The sequence below is a fragment of the Rhinolophus sinicus genome, linkage group LG03 (genome assembly GCF_036562045.2).
Source record: "Rhinolophus sinicus isolate RSC01 linkage group LG03, ASM3656204v1, whole genome shotgun sequence".
Lineage (NCBI taxonomy): Eukaryota > Metazoa > Chordata > Mammalia > Chiroptera > Rhinolophidae > Rhinolophus > Rhinolophus sinicus.
Genome location: NC_133753.1, coordinates 45,736,746 through 45,760,086, shown reverse-complemented (window position 1 = coordinate 45,760,086; position 23,341 = coordinate 45,736,746). Strand labels below are relative to the sequence as shown.

The window sequence follows — 23,341 nt, the reverse complement described above, 5'->3', positions numbered from 1 at the left end:
TCCCTTCCTGCTCTAACACTGGGATTCAAAATTCCAGACTGAACTGAGGGGCTGATTGGCGCCAATGGACTATGAGCTCTTTCCTCCAGGTGTCACAGTGGCATTCCTTCAAAGGCTTGCTGCAGGAAGTGCTGTATTGTGGAGGTTTCCAATCCATGCCCCTGAGCCCTGGGTTCCCTGGCTGGGAGGGATCCTCAGGGGTCCCACAAATACCTTATTCAATTCTTATGAATTGGGAAAATAATCCAAGATTTCAACCTTCATTTTTAAAAGGCTAAGAGTATCTAGGCACCCATTTTTCTCAGTGGATGGTTTACAATAACAAGTGCTACAGATGTGAGCTTTAGGCTACATGTATACTAATCAAATCCTGCTTTTATTTCTTTTAGCTATTAGGGTTCTATGTAAGAGGTTATTTGAGGAAAAGGTCCTGCTGCTAAAATTAATTTTCAGAAACACTGATCTGATTAATTTGAGGGAATCTCAGCCACCATAGATGGGAAGCCATTTGAGGAAAAGGAAGGAGGTGTGAGTATGCATTGAGTGTCTTCTGTGGGTCAAGTACTAGGCTAGATCTTTCACGTGAGTTATTTCTTTAATCCTCACAGTATCTCTGAGATACGTATTTTACAGATGAGGAAACAGAAGCTCAGAGAGTTTAGGTGACTGCCTCAAGTTTGCACAGCCTAGTGGCAGAGCCAGGATATAAACTCACCTCTGACTGACACCAGACCATCCCTTTTTCTAAAACACCATGACAAGGCAATAAAACAAGACTTGTTTTCTTTTGTGGTTCAAAAACTGGTTCAGAAGCCAGTCCCACTAGAGAATTTCTCAAATGTCTTGTTCAGCTTTTCTGGAAAAGTACATTGAGTGACCATCTTGAAGAACAACACTTAATGGATGTGGATGTTCTGCTATGTTTTTATTAAAAGTCCCAAAAAGGCAAATCACACAGTTCTCTGAATTTGGCCAAGCCCCCAAGTTGTCTGGGGTGGGCTGTGGAGGGTGTATTTCTGGCACTTAGAACATTTTCCCCTATGGGCTGAGTCATCCTGGTGGCTCCTCCCTTCTGCTCCCAGATGTTTGGTCCAGGTCACACCTGGGCCCACCATGGGGTAGGTGTGTATGGGGGGACCCAAGTGGGGCACAGAGTGAGGAACGGGGAGGAATAGTTCCTTACCTAAGTTGGGGTCATATTCACTGATGAACCTCCTGGTCAGAAACTTCACGGTCAGGGCTGCAAGAAGCAGAAAGAAGTTGGCTCAGTCTCCCCTGCTGTGTCTGGCTGCTGACCCCTGCAGGCTGCCTCTTTCACTTTAGGGACGCCTTATCTAGCCCTGGCTGACACCAAGCTTGAGTCTCTGGGGGAATGAAGCTGGAAGCTGAGGAGGTGGTTTGAGAGGCTCAGAAGAAACCAGAAATATGGGGAACTGTGTCCCTCCAGTTGCATCCTGCGACATTTTTTGTTTGTTTGTTTTAATGGCAATTCAAGCAATGAGAGGCAAGCCTAAGGGATGTCTGTGAAGACCAGAACTAAGGGGTCAGGACCCATGCAAGCAGTTACCTTAGAATCAGCCCCAACTGAAGGGAGCATCCCCGACCCTGGACAGGTCATGAAGATACTAAATTGTGGTGCATTTATTCCAGTTTTGGCTACAAGCCGAAGAGAGAGTACGAGCTGAGTTGATCAGTGGATGACCCCTGAGGGCAGTATGAAGCCTTGAGGACCCGGGATTTCCAGGTGACATATGTGTCCCAACTAAACACACTCTGTGCCTCAAATCTTGGTTCTAGGGCCTCATCGTGGTGCCTCGCAGAACGTAAAAGTCTAGAATAAAGTTATTCCCAGGTGCAATGCATTAACAGGATTGATTTTGTTCAGAATTTAACCACATAAAGCCAAGGCCAGCCAACTATTACATAGGACTCTTAAAAAATAATGCTATATTTTAAAGAAAATCCTTAAAATTCTTTCCCAGGATTCCTAACAGTTTAGTTTGCAAAGTAACACCCAGGGAATACATATTTTTAAATTTAAATTCCTTCATTCATGTAGTCACTGGCTAAACTGTACCATGACAGAGCTCTGGGTAACAATTTGATTTTCAAAGGGAAGAGGGCAAATCTATTCTGTAGGAAAACGTGATTAAGAGTTCTCTCTCTGAGCCAGAAGGCTGGCTTCAAAAGTGGAGAGGAGGTCCCTAGCAAGTCTCAAAGAACACTCTGGGGAAGGAAACCCACAACTAACCGAACCCATATTGGCCATTCACCAATGGCTGTAACTGGGAAACAGTCAGTGGAGGAGCCTCCCTTTGTCCTCCCACCTTCAGCTGCCTGGGACTGTGAGTGGCAGGGGGAGGGCTGGACCCTTTTGCTGGGTCTCAGCCTATGGTGACCCCCTACTCCCACCCCCTTGGCTCCAGCTGGGTGAGAGTTGCCAGGAGTGGTGAAAGCAGAGTTCAGTGTTGATAGAAAGGATCTCAATGGAAGCCCAAGATCTTGGTTCATAAAGGACTAGTCCCAGGCACCATAGTCCAATCTGTTTCCAGAAAGTCAAGAGAGGGGTCTGGTTAGAAAAAAATACATTTGATAAGAATGCAAGCTTTATTCCAGAATCCCAGGGAATTGGGGTGGGGAGTAGGCAATGTGACCTGGGAAATCCCAATAGCGAGGACTTCTACCAACTCCCTTCAGGAGTCCATGGCTCCTTCACCCCAGCCTAAATCAGGGAGATAACAAGGCTATGACTAAGCCCTGGGCTGGGGGGTCTGTGTCTAACAGGTCCTTTTCGTGACAATCACCAGAGCTGACTACTGAACCCAGGGAGAAAAGATAGGGCGTAGGGTGCCCACAAGGGAAGAGACCAGCAGAGAACTAGGAAACACAGAGATAGACAAAAGGGAGAGACAGCTAGGGTCACAGACATGAACACAGAGACACAGTAGGGAGACACAGAGGGCGAGCCATGCAAGGAACAGAAGACAGATGAGATGAAGGAGCTGAGAACAAAGCAGAGAGAGCGCCAAGCAACAGAGAAACTGAGGCAGTGAAGAAAATCAGTCTCTCGCCCAACGCACCTGGGTGCAGGAAGCTCCCAAAGCCAGTGGAAGAGCCTGCCCGCAAGTACACAACTCCCGGTTCCCTCCATTCACTCCGCGGTCCCCGCCTAACCCCGTCCCTTCCCGGCGCCCGCCCCACTCACCGGACTTGCCCGCCCCGCGGCGCCCTAGGATTGCCAGGTTGACCTCGAGGGGCGCGCTCTGCGGCCCGCTGCCCGCGCGGGGTTTCCCGAACACCGAGGACATGGCGACGCTGCGGAGGGGCCCCGAGCAGCGTGGCCGCCCGTCGGGGCCCTCGGGAGCCAGTCACAGGCTCCCCTGGCACTGGCTACCCGACCCCGTCAGTGTCCGCGTCCCGGGTGCCGCGCTGAGCGGGCTGCGTTCCCGCGGCTCCAGCCGAGCCGGGGGGGAGGAGGGGCCGGGGGAGCCCGGCGGGCGGGGCCGCCCGGAGCGCCGCCAAACTCCTTGTAAGGGCTGCGGGAGCCCCTCGCGGGTCTCACTCAGCCCGCTCACCACGCAGGGGATGGTGCTCAGCGGGCCTTGCACTTTCCCGTGCTTGGCCTCGAGGGCCAGGGCAGCGTCACTGTCAGGGGCACCCCCAGACCGGGAAGAGGACAAGGACGGAAGAGAGGGAGGACCTGAGTAGGGACAGAGGAAGGATGTTTCCAGCCTTGTCTAAGCCTCCACTCAATCTCTTCCACCAGCGAGAAAACCCATCCCTCCCTTTGTTCTACCTAGCTGGCCCCGCCTCCTCCTCCGGGAAGCCTGCGGGGTTGAACTCAAAAGACGCGCTTTTTCTAGGTCATAGCCACCTAAGCACACAATTTCCCGCACTACGTTACCTTACCTTGCCTTTGTGTGGGAGCTCTCAGGCAACACTGCGGCACCCAGGCAGACAGAACCCAAGCTTCTGAGAGCGGGAGGATGAGGCCTCCGTAAGAAACCTACCCCATTCTGGATTAGTTTGTTCCCTGATCAGAGCTAATGAGTTGCATGTGTTTATGGCCTATGTGTAAACAGGGTATTTGTTGGAACACCTTGCACTTCCTCTTGCCTAGGATTCTGGGATTGGTAGATGACCCCAGCAGGGATCACTTGTCATTCCCCTTGGACACAGGGTAGATATGGTCATGTTGGAGACAGGGCAAAGGGCCCACAGGGGTAATCTAAACACTTAAGATCTAGTGTGAGCTTCGTCACTGGTGACCTTGGGCAAGTCACCTCACTTTGGCTTTTTTCTCATCTATATTGCTAAAAAAGGGGAAAATAAATCCAAAAGTCCATGATGTGATTCAGGCCTAACAGTGACAGAGTCAGCTCTGGGCTTCAGGCCTGAGTACTTTCTAGAACCCCGTGGGACCTTTTTGGAATACACTGCAGGCTAGAGTGGGGAAGGGCATGGGAGTCTCAGAGACCTCTCACGGCTGCCCTTCTCCCTCCAAAGCCAACCTCCCCGACCCCAGCTAATCTACCCACCCATGCGCAAGAGAAACCAGGAAACCCATCAGCAGGCAGAGGGTGGGGGATCAGAGCCTGATGAGAATAACTTCTCAACCAAGAAGGACAGGACAGGAATATTGACTCAGCCTAATTGTTTTTGGGAGATCATGGTAAACCAGCTATGTATTAAGACTCTAAGGTGTTGGGAGGAAACTGGTTAGATTACACCCCAAGCCAGAATCGCTCACAGAGCTAAATGGCCAAGGGTTTTCTTTTGAAAAGTGGGAGCCAAGTTCCAGCCACATCCCTGGGCTGGTTCCAGTCCTGTGAGGACAGGTTCTGGAGGGGGTCTATGGGGAGAGAAATCAGTCTCACTGGACGGATGCCAGAGAGAGGGCAAGCTGTGGACCCCCACAGGCCCAACTAGGTGTAAACTTGGGTTCTGCTTCTTCCATGTTTATGTGATGCTGGGGGAGTTATAATACTTTTCTTACCTTTAAAACTCAGACTAACCAGTCATGGGAGCTGTAAGGAGGCAGGTACTAGCTCAGTGTGAGGGTGAGCTCTGACCGTCTGAACTATCCATAGTTAGAAGGGATTGTCTTTGCAGGAAGTAAGGCAACCAAGGGGTGACCACTTCGAGGAGGTGTTGCAGAGGAGACGCCATCATGACTTGCAGGATGGGATGAGATGACCCTTAATTCCCTTCCAGTTGAGAGAGGATATCTAACGTGGTTGCCAGCTGGTTACTCAGGCCCTCAGCTGTGACTGTTACTGTGTTTCCCCGAAAATAAGACCTAACTGGAAAATAAGCCCTAGCATGATTTTTCAGGATGACGTTCCCGGAACATAAGCCCTAATGCATTTTTTGGAGCAAAAATTAATATGAGACCCTGTCTTATTCTTGGGGAGACACGGTAAGTATCCAAAGTTCCTCCTCCACTAAGGCTTGGGAGGAAACCAGTCCCTTTCCCGTCTCCTCATCTGGGAGCTGCTTGTCTGGAATTAGCTACTTTGCTCTTTTGGGCCTCATTTCCTCATCTTTAAAATAAGGGTAATACTAAGGATTAGGTATCAAGAAAGTATCCCACCCAGGGCTTGGCCCATGGCCCAAAAAAGCAAATGATAGTTCCCTCCACTCCCCCTGACCATGAATAGCACACACTCTCAGCCACCTACCAAGAAGCTAAAACTGCTTAGTGACCAGAGGTTTGGACACTGCAGGTTAAGAAGAGAGGTTCTTCTAGGGTAAGTAGCCCAACCCTCTTTATCACCACCACCCCCTTTGAGGCCCTTATAGGAGGCCCTCAAGTACTCAAAATGCAGAGGATGTGGCATGCAGCAGGTGCTCAATAGATGTCTCTGGAGTGGATGAGCGGGGCATGTACAGGTCTAGAGGGAGGGCCTATGAGGATTTCTGTATGCCAGCCCCTCCCCTTGCCACCCCACCCCCCCAAGAGCCATTCACATAAAGCAAAGCTTTTGAGACCCCTTGTGATGTCACTGCATTCTCTGGAAGCACATCTACTCCTGTAGATGTTCAATGGTAAATTCAGATGTCAAAGCTGAACAGAAATTCAGAAGTCAAATCCAAGCTCCATTTTACAGATGAAGAACTGAGGCCCGGAGCGGCTGGCTGGCTTTTGCGAGTCAGCGGTAGCCCCACCATCAGAGCCCAGCAGGAATCCTGACTCATAAACCAGTGCTCTTCCTTCTTCAGGTCCAGGCAAGGTCCTCACTACCCTGTGTGCAGAAATAACCACCATGGGTGGCAAAGACCAGGGATTCCCCATCAGGCAGGGGTGGGGCGGTCTCCCAGGGCAAGAGCTATGTCTCCTCCATCAGACTGGTTAGGGCCCAGGAGTCCACTGAACAGACTCCTTACTATGGGCCAGTCATTGTAGATAGAGACTAAAAAGGCTGGGTGTGTGCTCTAGAAGGGCTCAGAGGGTCTGACACAGCCCCTTTCCTTGCTCCCACCTCCCGCCTCGCACAGCGTAAGGGCTGCAAAGCACAGAGGGAGGTTGGTGCAGGGTCGGGCAGGGCCTGGGAACTCCGTGGGCTGCCCACAGCCAGGAGAGTTCCTTGTCCTCTCCAAGTCCCAGAGGGACGCTCAGTTTGAAAGGAGGAAACTTACCAGCTGCAGACAACACCCCACTGGGGCCTTGGGGTGGAGCCAAAGGCATGATCCTTAGCGGAGCCTCAGAACCACGACCCCCACCTTGGATGATGTCCTCCTTACTGTCTGGCTGCTGAGGGTGAGGGCTGGGTGTGTGTACCAGCGTCCTAACCCACTCAAGCCAGGGCTGGGCTTGGGAAACCTGGGCCTGGAAGCGAGAGTCATCTGGGAGGGATGTGATCTCTTTTCCCTTCCTGCCCTTGGGAGAGGTCCAGGCAGTGGCTCCACCTACTTACTAGGTGCCTGAAACAGACCCTTTGAGAGGGAACTGTGGTCCCCTGGGGGTCAGCCCCTCCTCAACCCTGCCCCTTAGCTTGAGCCTGGAGACAGCTGTTTTTCTACTGAGACAAGGCTAGTGCAGGTGAGGAGAGGAAGCTGGGCTGGGACTGGATCAGTGCACAGCGTTCAATCCAGTCCCACATCTACGTTCATAAGCAAGGAAAAACCCATCCCATCTCCAGTCCTCCCTTTCCTTATCTGTGGAATAGGAATAGTCAGACACCCTCTTCCTACCTGAGGCCACTAGCAAGGACAGTGAGGACGAGGCACTGCAGAGCGCACTTTCCTCCAAAAGGGAGATCGTCAGGCCGACTCCCTGTCAGTCAACGTCTGACCTCAGGGAAGGAGAGAAGCTGGCAGAGGGCCTGGGAGAGTACTCATGGGGACTCTTGTCCACCCCCTCCATCTCCTCCTCCTCTTCCTGTCTGGTCCCTGGGGCAGAGCATCTAGAATATTTCTGGCTGCCTCCTCCGGGCCTTGGCTTCCCAGGCTCACACATCCCGGTGATCCCCACATCCTAACCCTGCTTTGATGGAGTGAACTGGGTGGGAGTTCCCTGGCAGGGGAGGCACATTTGTGTTGGGTCTGTAGATTCATACATGAAGGTCTGTGCGTGCTTGTGTCCTAGAAGGGAGGGAGGTTCCCCTGCCGCCTACCAACACCAGCTTTGTCACTGTGAGCCTCTCCATAATCCTGAGGAAGTAAGTCCTGCAGTTGAACAGCTCCAGAATGGCAGATACCGTCCTACACAGGGCTGGGCCTCAGTTTCTCCACCCGCAGAATGAGGTGGTAGGAGAAGATAATCACTAAGCTCCCTTCCATCTGACATTTGGGGAACCTGAATCTTAGCTGGTCACCCCAAGAAAGTTCTGTGCAGTGGGAAAAGTGCCCCGGGGTTGGACAACAGGAGGCCTGGGGCTGTCTGCACTGAGCTAAATGACCCTGGGCAATTCCTTTTCTAATCTTGCACTGTAAATGAAGTGGTTGAAATATATAAGCCTGAAGTTCCTTCCAATTGTGACTTCCTGGCATGAAGTAACTGCCCAGCATTTGTAGCACAGAGAGTCAGCAGGCACTGTGGTTAGGGGGCACATGTTCTAGAGTCAGACTGGCTGCACGCCGGGCCTCCCTCTGCCACTTTCTGGCCATGTGACCTTGAACATTTGACTAAACCTCTTGTTACTTCAGTCTCCTAATCTACGAACATATGGGGCCATTCATAATATCTAACTCATGGTGTTGTTATAGCAATAAATGGATATCTATTAAATGAGGGAAAATAATAGTGGTTACTCACAGGACTGCTGCAAGGATTATAGGAATTAAAGTGCTTACAAAAGTGTCTGACACATAGTGCAATTTAAGAGTTAACTATTATTATCTCAAGATGCCCTTCTCCTTCCCACCCACAGATATACAATCAGCAGCCCCATTTTCCTTTTCCTCAAGTCTGGAGACACAGCCATGGTGGAGTCCTGTCAAGTGGGGAGTAGACATCAATCAGCTTCCCATCCCACCCCAAATCAGGAAGGACTTTCACACTCGGGGGTTCCTACCTGCTACCCTCCCATTTTTACAGAGAAGGAAATCCAGACTCAAAAAGAGATTAGACCACAGTCCACAGTCAGAGGCAGAGGCCCAGGCCAAATTAGAACTCTGCTTCTGACCCCCAGCCTGGCTCACTCTGTTTGCTCCAACTCTGCCTTCTCCCTCCAGCGCCCAAATACTCCCTCCCCTGACAAGCCGATGGGGTGGGCTAGGTATGAATCCTGTCCTTAGTTCTTCCCAACTGAATGACCCTGGACAAGTCATGTAAATTCTGAGCCTCATTCTGATCACTTTACAGATACTGTTCCAATACAGGTTTTCCCCATTATCTGAAAGTATAGCGTTCCTATAAAATCTTTTGCAAACCTAAATGGCCCAAAGTGAAAAGCAATTATCTTAAGACTTGTTTTACTGATGGATACAGAGAATAAATCTAGATAAATCAGGGCTGGCCCGGTGGCTCAGGCCGTTAGAGCTCCATGCTCCTGACTCCAGAGGCTGCCAGTTCGATTCCCACATGGGCCAGTGGGCTCTCAACCACAAGGTTGTCAGTTCAATTCCTCCAGTCCGGCAAGGGATGGTGGGCTCCGCCCCCTGCAACTAGCAATGGCAACTGGACCTGGAGCTGAGCTGCTCCCTCCACAACTAAGACTGAAAGGACAACTTGACTTGGAAAAAAGTCCTGGAAGTACACACTGTTCCCCAATAAAGTCCTGTTCCCCTTCCCCAATAAAATCTTAAAAAAAAAATCTAGATAAATCAGATAAATCAGATGCTTACAGATACACAGACACAGGTCAGCGCTATGGTGGCTTGATGCTGAGATGCTGAGTGTAGTTCCTGGGGAAGGAGCTTGGAGGGTCCACTCTTGCTGCTCCTCACGGTGCGTCACGGTGCGTGCTGCCACTACAAGCACTGGCTGCAAAACAAACGCTGATTGACGGATATTTTTGCTTTTCTCTTAAAATCAGAAATCCTCTTCAGGGGAGGCCGGATGGCTCAACTGGTTTGAGTATGACCTCTGAACAACAGGGTTGCCAATTCAATTCCCACATGGGCCAGTGAGCTGCACCCTCCACAACCCAGGTTGAAGGCAACGAGCTGCCGCTGAGCTTCCAGAGGCGCAGCCAGATGGCTCAGTTGGTTAGAGCGCGAGCTCTCAACAAGGTTGCCGGTTCTATTCCCACATGGGATGGTGGCTGCGCCCCCTGCAACTAGAGATTGAAAACGGCCACTGGACTTGGAGCTGAGCTGGGCCCTCCACAACTAGATTGAAGGACAACGACTTGGAGCTGATGGGCCCTGGAGAAACACCCTGTTCCCCTAATATTCCCCCCCCCAAAAAAAGTCCTCTTCAGATTTCTTTCAGTTTGTGAAAACAGATACTAATGTAGGTTTTTCTCAAAAATAAAGTGGCATAATGGGAAGAACTTTCAAAAAGCCTGCCCCTCTACCCTATTTCTGTACCATGAAATAGGTATTATTGGCCCCATTTTGAGGTAACAGAGGGTCAGAGAGTTAGGGTACTTGCCCAAGGGCACACAGCTGGTTAAGTGCAGGTTAAATGGATGATCTTTGTAAGCATCACTCACAGTGCCCTGCACACAGTCAGCACTCAGGCTGCCTGTAGTCATTATTATCATTTCCTATACAGGAGTGAGGGATCCCTCAGGTCTCCGGATGCCCTCCGGCCCGCGGCCATCCAACCTGCTAGCCACCACATCACATGAGCCTTACTATCTTTAGTCAGGGAGATATTTATATCCTCGGGAAGATTTTTCCGCCACGGGAGCACCCCTGAGAAGGTGGCCGCCGAATTCGGGCCCCCAGCGGCGGCCTCCCGGCCTCCACCCCTCCAGCTGGCCATGCCGCGGGGCTCCGAGGCCCCGGTGCAGGTGTGGGTGGACGGCCAGCTTTTCCAGGCTGACCAGGCCCTGCTGGTGGAGCACTGCGGCTTTTTCCGCGGCCTCTTCCGCTCCGGCATGCGGGAGGCCCGCGCGGCCGAGGTACGCCTGGGCGCGCTGAGCCCGGGCGGTTTCCGCACCACGCTGCAGGTGCTGCGCGGCGAGCGGCCCGCCCTGGCGGCCGCCGACGAGCTGCTGCAGACGGTGGAGTGCGCCGCCTTCCTGCAGGTGCCGGCGCTGGCGCGCTTCCTGGAGCACAGCCTCACGTCCGACAACTGCGCGTTGCTGTGCGACGCGGCCTCCGCGTTCGGCCTGCGCGACGTGTTCCACAGCGCCGCGCTCTTCATCCGCGACGGCGCGCAGGAGCTGGCGGCCGAGCTGGCGCTGCCAGAGACCCGCGCCTACGTGGCGGCGCTGCGGCCCAGCAGCTACGTGGCCTTGAGCACGCACACGCCCGCGCCCGGCTTCCTGGAGGACGAGTCGCGCACGATGTGCTACCTGGACGAGGAGCAGGACACGTGGCACACGCTGGCCGCGCTGCCCCTGGAGGCCAGCACGCTGCTGGCAGGCGTGGCCACGCTGGGCAACAAGCTCTACATCGTGGGGGGGGTGCGGGGCGCCAGCAAGGAGGTGGTGGAACTGGGCTTCTGCTACGACCCGGACGGCGGCACGTGGTGCGAGTTCCCCAGCCCGCACCAGCCGCGCTACGACACGGCGCTGGCCGGCTTCGACGGCTGCCTGTACGCCATCGGCGGCGAGTTCCAGAGGATGCCCATGAGCTCCGTGGAGCGCTACGACCCTGCCGCGGGCTGTTGGAGCTTCGTGGCCGACCTGCCACAGCCGGCTGCCGGCGTGCCCCGTGCCCAGACCTGTGGTCGTCTCTTTGTGTGTCTGTGGCGGCCGGCCGACACTACGACCGTGGTGGAATACATGGTACGGGCCGACGCGTGGCAGCCGGTGGCCGAGCTGCGGCGCCCACAGAGCTACGGCCACTGCATGGTGGCCCACCGCGACAGTCTCTATGTGGTGCGCAATGGACCGTCCGATGACTTCTTACACTGCGCCATCGACTGCCTCAACCTGGCCACGGGCCAGTGGACAGCGCTGCCCGGCCAGTTCGTCAACAGCAAGGGAGCGCTCTTCACGGCAGTGGTGCGCGGCGACACTGTCTATACCGTCAATCGCATGTTCACACTACTCTATGCCATCGAGGGCAGCACTTGGCGGCTGCTCAGGGAAAAAGCTGGCTTCCCACGGCCTGGCTCCTTGCAGACCTTTCTCCTGAGGCTGCCTCCCGGGGCCCTGGGGCCTGTGGCTTCCACAACACCTGAACTGTGACCTCTGGGCTGGGCTTTAGGAGTGAACAACCTGAGTCTTCCCTGAGCCATGGCTGAGTCTATGAGGCTGGCCTTAGGAGTGGTGGGGAGGGTGAGACATCTGGATCTTGTGTCTTGTGGTGGGGTGAACATAGCCTAGAAACTTGGACCAGTGATGATGCTGAGCTCTGAGCCCTCAAATTACTTGGGCTCTGCTGAGAGTTGGTGGGTCACAGTGTCAGTGGAAGGGGTTAAGGGATAGGATTTCAATAATCTAGGTTTCCGTGTGAATGGGTGAGTAATTGAGCATGGCTAGGAGTGGGTTAAGTGATGTTAATCTACCTCCCAATCGGTGGGCAAGAATTAGGCACTGACTGTGTGCCCAGCACAGTACTAGCCCTAGTATGGTCTGTAGTTGCCAGGCGGATCCACAAAGCTTAGAGTCTAACCCAGAAAAACTCAACATTAACAGAACAGTTACAGGACAACAAAAGATTTACATGTCTTGATCTACAAAGGATCGAAGGCAACATGCAAAAAACAATGAAAGTACTGAAGAAATCAAGGCAAAGGGAAAATAGGGAGAGGAAAAATACATAATTCCAGGAAAGAGTATACTAAACTATATGAAGAAGACAGGCAGAATAATGAGCTGATGAAGGGAGGTTGACATGGCTGAGAAAGATCAGAAGAGGAGAGATGGGGGAAGGCTGAAGCAGATGGGAAGAGTCTGTGAACCCAGCCTTTAAGGCAGAGTAGCTGTGGATGGAGGCATTTGGGGAGGGGGCAAAGTTGGGCTGGCTTGTAGAGACTAACTGAGCTGAACCTAGAGTGAGATCTGTGAGATAGAAAGGGTTCCCATACCTCTTTATGGGGTGTGGACCTGCAGGGGAGAACCCAGTTGAAAGCCCCTTTCCCACTTCCTTTTTTGCCATCCCCCAAGGGCCAGTGGACTATTAACTTCCATGACTTAAGGTCATTCAAGGTATGAGGCAATCCTGGCCAGGTCTAACTGCCTCATCTTATCCTTCCTCCACATTCTACAACTTAGTTCTCTTCTTCTAGTCTCTGCTCCTGCTATTCTCTGGGCCTGGAATGTCTTTCCTGTTTCTGTCTTTCTATTGGCTCTGCACCCACCTCCTTTGTGCAGGGTTGGCTATTTCTGACCTTGGCTGCCTGCATTGCTTATTGGACCCCTGATTGACATCATTCTGTGTGTGCAGCCATGCATGTATACAGATAGCAAGGGCAGAGATCTTGTTGTGCTGTCATCTGAGTTGGGGCACTTTCCTGCCTACAGAATAATTTGATGAAGACCTGAAAGAACCCAGGCTATAGAGGCCACTAGTTAGGGACTTGGTGTTAGATGAAGACTCTTGCCCCTCCTTTAGAATACACCCACCTGGTTCCTGGTTGGACGCCCACCCCAGTCCTCCATCCTTTCCATGCTCCTGGGCAGACTTCTCTGAGTGGTCCTCAGTGGTCTCCATCCTCCATGACCTGATGCCCATGGGAAATCCTGGCCTCACCAAGTGGAGATGGAACATCAGCATGGCACCTCCTAGAGGCTAGTGTCAGGGCTTCCCTTAGCTGCCATTGTCCCTGACCTATGTCCCAAGCCTTGGAGAACATTGCCCTCAGAAGCCTGGGATCTTCTAGCCCTGGAGTAGCTTAATCTGACGAGTCACAACAATAAATCCTGATTTTTGCATCCTGTGAATGATGTGCAAAGTACTTTTCACGCTTGTCTTTCTACTGCAACCCTACCTTAGTCCTGGGAGTTGGGTACCTTCTCTCCCTGTGGTAGATGAGATATGGAGGCTCAGAGGCTGAGTGGCCCAAAGCCACTGGCCCATGTAACAGTATGGCAGAGTCCTCACTTTTTGATTCTGTCAAAGTATAATTTTTATCAAATGTCAAAGATTTATTTAACTCGTTAATAAGGGAACCAGAATTGTAAAGCTGGTTCATCAAAAGAGCATTTAAGAGATTTATATATTTAGTTGGAAAAGATACTGAAATAAGTTTGCTAATGTAAGAAATGAAGCTGGTTAATGTCATACAGGGCAATAAAACCAGATTGCTGGTTTTCTACTGGACTGAAATCCTTTGCATCTTCACATACATGCTTATAAGGGCTGACAAGTTCACAAACTTGTTGCAATGATGTTGCTAATGTTTTCTTGACATCAGAGGTATTATTCATTATGAATTTGACAAACAGTTAACCAAGTGTACTATTTGGAAGTGCTGAGAAGGCTGTGTGAAAAAAATTAGACGACCTGAACTTTTCGCCAACAATTCATGGCTCTTGCATTACGACAATGCACCAGCTCACACGGCGCTGTCTGTGAGGGAGTTTTTAGCCAGTGAACAAATAACTGTATTGGAACACCCTCCATACTCACCTGATCTGGCCCCCAATTACTTCTTTCTTTACCCGAAGATAAAGGAAATGTTGAAAAGAAGACATTTTGATGACATTCAGGACATCAAGGTTAATACGACGACAGCTCTGATGGTCATTCCAGAAAAAGAGTTCCAAAATGGCTTTGAAGAGTGGACTAGGTGAAGGCATCGGTGCATAGCTTCCCAAGGGGAGTACTTCGAAGGTGACTGTAGTGATTTTCAGCAATGAGGTATGTACCATGTTTCCCTGAAAATAAGACCTACCCCGAAAATACGCCCCAGTTAAGATCGTCAGCCAGACGGATGCATTTAGTATGTTACGGCGATGTTCCAGAAGAAGATGACATGACTGCATTTGAATAAATGTAGATTGTTGTACATGAAAAAATAAGACATCCCCTGAAAATACACCCTAATGCGTCTTTTGGAGCAAAAATTAATATAAGATCTGGTCTTATTTTCGGGGAAACACAGTAGCACTTTTTCTAGGATGAGTTCGCAAACTTAATTGACCTCACATACATGCAGCTACATGTTAGCATGTAGCTTCACAAAGTCAGGACCCCAATCAGTAGTAAACTGTACAACAAAGGTACATTGCCCTAGAAAATTAGGTAACTGTTCAGTCCTGCCCCAGAGTGACACTGAAAGGACATGCATCCTCCTTTTGCCTACTTAACAGTACACAGCGCTCTCTGCCTCGCTCACTCCAGTGCTGACCACCCTGACACTTGCAATCTCGAGATTCATCCGCTCATTTGCTCTCTTCACGCACAGAGTTTTGTGTTTGTTGGCTTTTGCAGCTGGCTGCATGAACCAGCCCAGATGGGTCCTGAGGGTTCCTGGGGGTTTTGTCGTTCCTTGATCCAGAGTAGCCCTTTCTGAGATGTCTTCTGTGCATAATAATAACAGCATTTGTAGAGAACTTTCCTACAGTCCGGCGTACTTAAGCTTTGTAAGACTTTTAAGTGGTAGGCAGCTTGTGGCACTCCCACTCCCCTCCTAAAGAAGAACAAAACCCCAAACACCCAAAGGTTATGAGACTGAAGAGGCACACTGGGAAGTAGCAGAGCCGGCATTGAACTCAGGGCCACAGGCTTCTTTTCTGTTGCTGCCTCCCCAGTGGGCTGACATTCTGAGACTGATAGTGTTTCTGCCGGTCTCTTTAACACTCCCCTCTGTTACATTTCTCTCAGCACCTCCTCTTCTGGGGCTTCATCCACCTCCCTGGACCCAGCCCTTTCCCTCCTCTGATAGGAAAATTCCTGGTCCTGGGTTCTCTTGCCTTGCAGTCTAGCTGGGAGACTAATGGCCCACTTCTCAAGGGTGTTAACTTCACAAGGGTGTTAACGACTGGGTAAGGCCCTGGGGGTGTTTGCAGGAGCACAGATACTCCCTCCCTCTCATGAAGTGAGGGGGAAGTTTTCATAATCCAGCCCACTTTCTCCTCTGGCCTCACAGGTGAGGCTCCATTGTTCCTCCCACAGCCCACCATGCGTGGCAGGGAGGGTTACCATGCCTGGTTTGCAGGTAGGGAAATCTCTCTGTCCCAGCCCGGAGGCCCACTCTGAGAAGTCTGTCCTTCCAGATATCTACCCGTGTGCTCTCTCTCTCTCTCTCTCTCTGTCTCTCTCTCTCTCTCTCTCTCTCTGTCTCTCTCTGTCTCTCTCTCTCTCTCTCTCTGTCTCTCTCTCTCTCTCTCTCTCTCACACACACACACACACACACACACACACACACACACGGAGAGCTTAACGCAGCAAGAAGCATTTTCCTGAACCTCCATGACAGTCCTGCAGCCCAACTCTGGAGCTCTCTCCAGTAGTCCACAGGCTTTCTCCTTGACTCTGACTCTGGATGTCCTGCTCTCCTCTCCCTGGAAATGATCCTGTTCTGCTTACAGAGCCTGCCTGACAGGCAGAAGGAGAGGCCAGCCCGCCTCCTTCAGTCTGCGCACGTGGCAGCCAGAGCCATCGGAATGAAATGCCAGCTGGACTTTGTTGCTCTTCTGCTCAGACCCTTCGGCTCTCCTTATCTCACTTGCGTGAAAGCCAAAGTCCTTCTAGGACCCCCTGCCCTATTTCTTCTTCTCCATCTCTCACCATGCACCCCCCAACCTCACTGCAATTCAGACACACAGTGCACACTCCCCCCTCAGGGCCGCTGCATGGGGTCCCCCTGGGCACACCTCCCTCACTGAGTCACCTGGCTCACTCCCCACCTCCTACAGGCCTTTGCTCAGATGCCACTTCCATTCTAAGGCCGTTCCTGATCACCCTACTTAAAATCTACTTCTCTCCCTTCTCTGCATCCCCTAGTCCCTTTTCTTGCTTCACTTCCTTCCATAGCTTCTAGCATCATCTACTGTGCTATATTTTTACTTGTTTATTGTCTGTTCCTCCTACTAAAACTGAGCTCCATGAGGGCACAGCTTTTGTTTGTTCACTGCAGTATCAGCCAGGACCCAGAACAGTGACTAGAACATAGTAGGGACTCAGTAAATATTGAATGAACGAATGGTGCTCAGTGGATGTCAGAAGAACGAATGAATTGATGTATCAATCAAAGGAAAAACCCATAGAGAGAGGCTGTTGGATCTCAGAGAAAAGGGTATCATTTCTGTAGGGGGTGGAGGTGGGTAGTGATTCGGGGAGACCTTCATGAGGAGGTGATAAGCTGTCAGGTCCAGGTCCACCTTACACTCTGGGAAGAGTGGGAGCCAAGAACAGCAGCAGCTATTGGTTATTTCTCTGCCTTCAGTGCAGGGGAGGAGACTGGAATTGGAAGTGCTAATCACTCTGTGAAGAATTGCTCCTCTTGGCAGTGGCATACACACAGGGCCAGTCTGTTTATTTTCCTTTGGCCCCAAGCATCTGGGCCTCTTTTTCATCCTAATTGCTTTGCTTCAAGTTGCTGTCACTTCCCTGGACCGGCAGCAAATGAACTGTGCTGGTGGGAGACCCAGCTGTGGGCAGACAGGCCACCTCGGAGCATACCAGTCATGGGCACAGGATAGGGGACCCCACAGAGGGGGTCTCCCCGGGCTCACCCCAGCAGTGTCCTCTACAGCCCCCCTGGTTCTGCCCCTGCTGGAATAGGGGAGCATGAACAGAGGGAGCCTCTCTCTCTGGCATCTCAGCAGCTAACAAAAGGTAAAGGTGGCCTTTTTTCGAGCCACAGGGTCTTGGAGCAGGGTGTAAGCATCTCATTCAACACCTCTCTTTTTACAGGGAGGAAAGGGAAGTCAAGGGGCGGCCAGTAACTCACCTGGAGACACATAGCAATGCAGTGGACCACCCCAAGCCCAGACCCATGTCTCTAGAATCCTCTTCTCACCACACCATGCTGCATCTTTTGTGCTGTTTTCCTGGACGTTCATGAGGGAAGTTCCCCAAAATGACCCATCAGACCTGCCCTCCTGATTCCAGACCTCCATCCTTATTTTTTCCAGTAAGTCTCACCCCTCTTGTGTTCCATTCTTTCAACACAACACTCTGCTTTCATTCAGGAGTTAGAGACAAAGGAGTTGTTCTCTCGGGGTGGTATTTGGGCACCTGAGCTCTTCAAATCTCAATCTCTCTCTCTCTCTCTCTCTCTCTCTCTCTCTCTCTCTCTCTCTCACACACACACACACACACACACACACAATTTTGACAACTCTAAGGGCAGCCTGATGCCACTGGCTCAGTATACTTCTCTTTCAAGTAACATTTTCATTCTAACAGGGGCCTTCCACAGATGTGCCACCCCACAGCTGTGATGAACAGGGGATTTCAGGTGTTCTGAGAGGATGTAGCATTGGGTTGGGGTGGAAACAAGGGACTGAGCATCTTATAGGCACTGCTCTGCAGAGGATGCTCTGCCTGCCAGGCAAACCCTGGCTCTGACAGTTAGGAGAGTGAAATGAGAACCTACAGGCCAGCATATGTTATGCTCTCCTTCCATATTCCTTTCTCCTCCCCTCTTCTTTACTCCTCCTCCTGCCCCCTTTATTGACACCCTTTCTGTGAAGCCGGCACGGGTGGGATGAGCTGCACTCGGTCCTGCAGTCTCTGCACTTACCACTCAGGATGCCAGAACAGGTGAGCATCGGCTTTGGCAGCAGGGGACCTGGGCTCATAATCCAGCTCCATCGTGCCAGCTGTGTCATCTCGGGCAAACTCAGTTTCCGTATCAAAGGTTGACGATGATGAGATTTACCGTATGCAGAGTTGTGGTGCAGAAAGATTGTGTCAAGTACCTGTAGCTCTCCCAGTAGGGAGGCAGGTTGGAGCCTGAGTGTCAAGAACCTTGAATGCCAGGCTGCGAACTTGGGCCTTACTCTGTAGGAAGTGGGGAGTCACAGCAAGTGCTCGAGGTGGTGAGTATGGAAGACAGAAACCATGCTTCCTGAATTCCAGTACCAAGCCCCTCCCCCCGCCCTGTACTGCACGGCTCCTGCCTGCCCCTCCAGACCCACGTGCCCCTTCTGCTCCATGCCCCAGGAGGCTGCCCTTTGGAGTCATATCACTGGGCTCTCTTGACTCTGACTCCCGCAGAAGGTGGGGGTGGGGAGGAGTGAGAGGTCGGGGGACTTCACCCCACGCTGCAGGGCTGCCCCACACTGACCTTTTTTCCTCCACTAACCAGAGTCACAGTTTCTGTCAGGTGGCCCTTTCTGTACAGCTCTCGCAGTCTCCAGGTGGTGGCCCTCCCCCCACGCCAGGTGTAGGAGAGGTGAGAGCTGCACTGTCACTGGCCTTACACGCCCCCTATAGCAGCCTTCCAGCCTTTGTCCATCGGTCGTCTCTTTCCTCAGTTCTCCTCTAATGACCCAATTTGAGTGTGCCATCTCTTTCCTGCCAAGATATGTGCCCTGTCTCCTCCGGCCCTCATCTCTCTGGGCATTTGTCACCGAGTGGTCCCGTTTGAGCACAGCAAAGAATACTGGAAAATATCTATCTCACTGCCTTGGCCTGATTACACAGTGATGGGAAGCAGAGGAATGTCTTACCAGAAGGGGTGGTGCCTCAGTGACCGGAAGTTTGGGCCTTGCCTCCCAAGCCACTTGAATTTGAGGGGAAAAAAGTGACCTTTATAAGCTCTCTGCGGAGTGGCTGGGAATGGAAACAGAACCAGATGCATGCGCTCCAGGGAGCACAGCTTCTGCTGCCCCTCCCAAGGGGGAGACCAGGCAGGTCTGCTGGTCTCGCCTCTAGGTAGGGCCTGGTTCTCTACTGCCCTGGCCAGACCTGACCTTTACCAGGTTTAACCATGGGCTCCTGCAGGGCACAGAGGAGGAGCCCTGGAGCCCCTCACTCTAGGCCCAGCCCTGCTACCCATTTGGTGGGTGATTTGGGGCTGGCTACACTACCTCTCTGAGCCCCACTTTGCATCACTGAAGATGACAGCCCATGTCTGGTGCACTCATTCGCTGTGTGGTCAGGTCAGGGACCTGTATGCAGGCCCAACATGAGGGAATCGGGGTGCTCCACCTTCTAGCTCAGACTTTCTGGGTTCTATCCCAGCTCTAGCACTTTCTAACCATGTGACCTTGGGCAGCTGTTAACCTCTCTCTCTCTGAGCCTCAGGTGGCATCTATTGGTGAAGGCTATTGGGAGGTGAGTGAGCTAGTACACAGAAGGAGCTTAGACAGTGCCCAGCCCACACGTGTCAATAAACCAGAAAGCTCTCTACCCTCAGGTGAGGGCAGTGGTTTATCTTGGCAGTAGCCATTGGTCTGGTGTCAGATCGAGAAGGCAATTAATGGCTACACGGTGTGATTGGGAGACCCAAAGAGGGACTTTTGGTCTTAAAAGCATCTCCCATCATTCCTCCTGGTTAGGCACTGTCTCCAGGATGACACACCCCTTGAACCCACACCATCTTAGGGACATTGGACAGGTGAGGAGGAAGGGTAGGCACATGAGTCCTTTCACCAGGTACTGAGAACGTATCATCCTTATGACCCTTGAGCTCCACCCCTGTAACTGAAGGCCCTGCGTCCCTGGGGCACTCAAAATGCTTCTCTTAGCTTCAGAAGCAGTGACCTACCTTGAACGCTGAAAACAGCTCTGGACTGCCACTGACCCATCTCCTTGGCCCCTGCTCCTACATGGACCCACGCTTGTCTCTGCCCAGCCCTGCTGCTATCAAAAAGGGGCCACGTGCTCCCCAAAGGAGCACATCACAGAGGTCGTGAACCAACTTGGACTTCTGTCCCTTCCATGGGGCACTAGGGGGTCACGTGCAGAGTAACACTAGGACCCTCCCTGCAGCCACCAGTCCCATCAGTGGGGTCCCTCCAGGCTCTGAGGGAGTGGCCACTAAGGAACCAGGGAAGGCTGCCTCTGTCCCCTGAAATCACCTCACTCATATTGTCATCCCAAGTACCTGGCGCGTCCCTTAATACTTCCTGGTGAGGCTGTCGCCTGACAATTTGGTGAAACATCTTTGGAAGCCAGTTACCTTTCAGCATGGGCCACCCTCAGAGGGCTTACTTTCAGGGGTTTCCCTCTCTCCCTCTCTCCTTCCTTCCCTTCTTTTCATCCTCTTCACTCAGCAAACACTTCTGAGCACTTCCTCTAACCACCAGCTGTGCCAGGGCAGAGAGACAAACCAGGTTCAGTCCCTGCCCACAGGGCTTCACGGTGGAATGAAGGAGACGGCCCCTTGGCAGTTACAGGACCCAGTGGCAATTCCCTGATGAGATAAGCCCTCTCGAGAGAACCCAGACTTCCAAGCCTCCTTTCCTCATCCTGCTTCACTGTCTTAGACCTTCCTCTAGGTGCCAGGGATGGCAGGACACACTCTGTGCCCCATTTGGCCACCGCCTTCACTCACGTTCTTCACTGCATACAGCAGGGGGCTTTGATTGTCAGCAACGTTAAAAAGAACAGGATTCTCCTGTTGGAAGGACTTCGGTAGCTCCAGGTGCCCTGGGAAGGCCAGCACACCTGGCTGGGAAAGGGTCTCCAGCAGCAGGAACATTTACAGTCCCTCTGAGGGACTCCAGGGTTACATGCCAGAGTCGGCCTGGCCCTGTGTGACATGTGCCATGGGTAGGACAGGCCACTTTGACTGACCACATATATAAGATGACCTACAATGGCAGGAAAAGTAACTCTTCCAAATTCACCGGGTGTCACTTAAGAATAAGGAAACATAGCCCCCCAGGTGGGTGGCCGGAAAACAGGAGTCACCGGCATGGTCTCCCTTCTGTCACTCCTGTTGGCTCCACTGTGTTCATTCCTTTGCTCCATGGCTGCAGCATCAAGTCCAGACTCCCCAAGGCTCAGACCTCACCTTCCAGGCACACTGAGGAGCTCCCCATTCCCCCTCTCGCCCCAGGCTGTCTCATGCCCGGGCGACTGCTGCCTGGGATGTCCTCTCTCTACTTCTCATGGAAAGCACTCCGGCCCACCCAGCAAGGCCTGGCTCAGTAGTGCCCCCTCCTAGAAGATGCCTTGTGCTCAAGCTCCTATAGTGTGGGGTCTCACCTCTGCCCGGAGGCCACCTTCACTGCACCAGAATTTGTGGCGTATGATGTCTGTTCCCATAGTAGAGTCCCTGAGGAACTCCCCACCCCCGTCTACTCCAGCGCCCAGCTCAGGGCCTGCTGAGGTTCATGGAACTGTTCGGCTGCTAAGGGAATCCAGCCATGCCCTTCATCCCTGGCTCCCCAGCCCCCTGGATTCTATCCTTCCGCTCTTACCCAGCACCCAGTTAATGTCTCTGTTTACCCTGAAAACATTTTCTTAATGACAAAAAAATCATAGGTTAAAAATCTCGAGCAGTGAAATAGCAGATGACGTTGTGTGGGCAACTTCCCAGAGGACACAGAACGCACGTCTCCTGAGTGGGTGGCCTTATAAGGACAGGTTCAGGAGGAGAGTGGGCAGGAGGCAGGGCCACCCGCCTGGAGAGCGGGATGCTGGGGTGGGGGTGGGTGCCCCAATGCTGGCCTGGGAGTGGAGCCAGCAGGGGTACTGGCTAGGACCCAGTTCTACAGGCGGAGTTGGCAAAGTGCCACCTCCACAGGCCCTCATTGGGCCAGAGCCCGCCTGTTCCCCTGTCTTCACTGCCATCGTCACCAGCACAGGCACTGACTGCTCTCAGCCACCTGCACGCTGACCCACACCACCCAGCCTTGCACTGGGAAACCTTTCACTTCAGGACAGGCCATTTCTCATTCTTCCCACCTTCCCCCAGTCCAGGGCCCAGCAGGGCCTGGCACCCAGCTGGTATGCAATAAAGGTTTGCTGGGTGGAAAATTAGTACGTGAATGGTTCTTTGGTAGTAGTTGTGGCTCATCAGCTGGGCTGTAGCACCTGGAATGCAGGGGTAACTTCTTCTCCGAGGGTCTAGTGCAGGGCTGAGTGCACAGTCGGGGCTTAACAAAGGATTTGGTGGTTGAGTGGGCCCTGCCTTTGAGTCGAGCTGAGCAATCCGTTCTTGCCCCATTCAGGGTCACCCTTGTCCCCAGCACCTGCCAAACTCCTCCAGATAATGCCTGGGGCAGGGGGTTTACACCCCTTGAGGACAGTGGGGGTGAGTGCGTGTGAGAGTTTCTGGGAGAGTCCTGGTTGTCCAAGCATTCCTCTGACCACAGCATGTCTGGGAATACAGCTCTGGCCCTTAGGATCTGAGGGTAAGGAGAGTGTGCAGCAGGCGGTCCTTGTACTGAGGGAGGGGCTCTAGAAGCCTCCCCCAACCCTCATTAGAAAAGACTTTCAGAGGGGGTGGCCCGTTGGCTCAGTGGTTAAAGTGCGGTGCTCATAACACCAAGGTCGCCGCTTCAATTCCCACATGAGCCAGTGAGCTGTGCTCCCCACAACCAGATTGAAAACAACGACTTGACTTGGAGCTGATGGGTCCTGGAAAAACACGCTGTTCCCCAATATTCCCCAATAAAAATTTAAAAAAAGAAAAGACTTTCCTGAGCTCCCCACAACCCCAAATCGTCTTGGCAGTGAGTCTTACCTAGAGACAGCAGGGATGGTCAGATGAGAAGAAGAGCTGGGAGGGTCACCCCTCCCCTTTGCCAGCTTTTACTGGGCTCCAAACCCCAACATTTATGAGCCACTATTCATGATTAAGCATTGTCCTCTCCCTAAATCCTCTTAAAAGGCAAAGCGTGTTCCCTGCAGGCTCCCATAAAGGAATTCTCTAATCACCAGATAAGACAGGAGGACAGGGCAGCTAGAGGTCAGGCTAGGGAGAGGG

The 23,341-nt window shown here is 52.4% G+C and overlaps 2 protein-coding genes across 3 annotated transcripts in view; one reads left to right on the top strand and one right to left on the bottom strand.

Moving 5' to 3' along the window:
* The window catches only part of RASL12 (RAS like family 12), a 28,865-nt gene extending 10,352 nt beyond the window's left edge, over positions 1–18,513 (bottom strand). Inside the window, exons 1-2 of one of the 2 annotated variants that reach the window (XM_019748683.2) lie at positions 18,200–18,513; positions 1,184–1,240 (exon numbers count right to left, since the gene is read on the bottom strand). In XM_019748683.2, coding sequence (XP_019604242.2) covers positions 1,184–1,240; positions 18,200–18,287 — 145 coding nt within the window. In that variant the 5' untranslated portion in view covers positions 18,288–18,513. Of the gene's footprint in view, positions 1–1,183; positions 1,241–3,205; positions 3,766–18,199 lie in introns of those variants that run through there. The other variant, XM_019748682.2, reaches the window with a different exon arrangement.
* KBTBD13 (kelch repeat and BTB domain containing 13) lies at positions 10,297–13,978 on the top strand. The gene has a single exon (XM_019748681.2). It carries the CDS (start codon positions 10,374–10,376, stop codon positions 11,748–11,750), a length of 1,377 nt encoding a protein of 458 aa, XP_019604240.2. The 5' UTR covers positions 10,297–10,373; the 3' UTR covers positions 11,751–13,978.
* Positions 18,514–23,341: the final 4,828 nt, after the last annotated feature.

Bases quoted from the DNA above. Each gene is read 5' to 3' on its own strand.
- KBTBD13 (XM_019748681.2), top strand. From the start codon at position 10,374: ATGCCGCGGGGCTCCGAGGCCCCGGTGCAGGTGTGGGTGGACGGCCAG.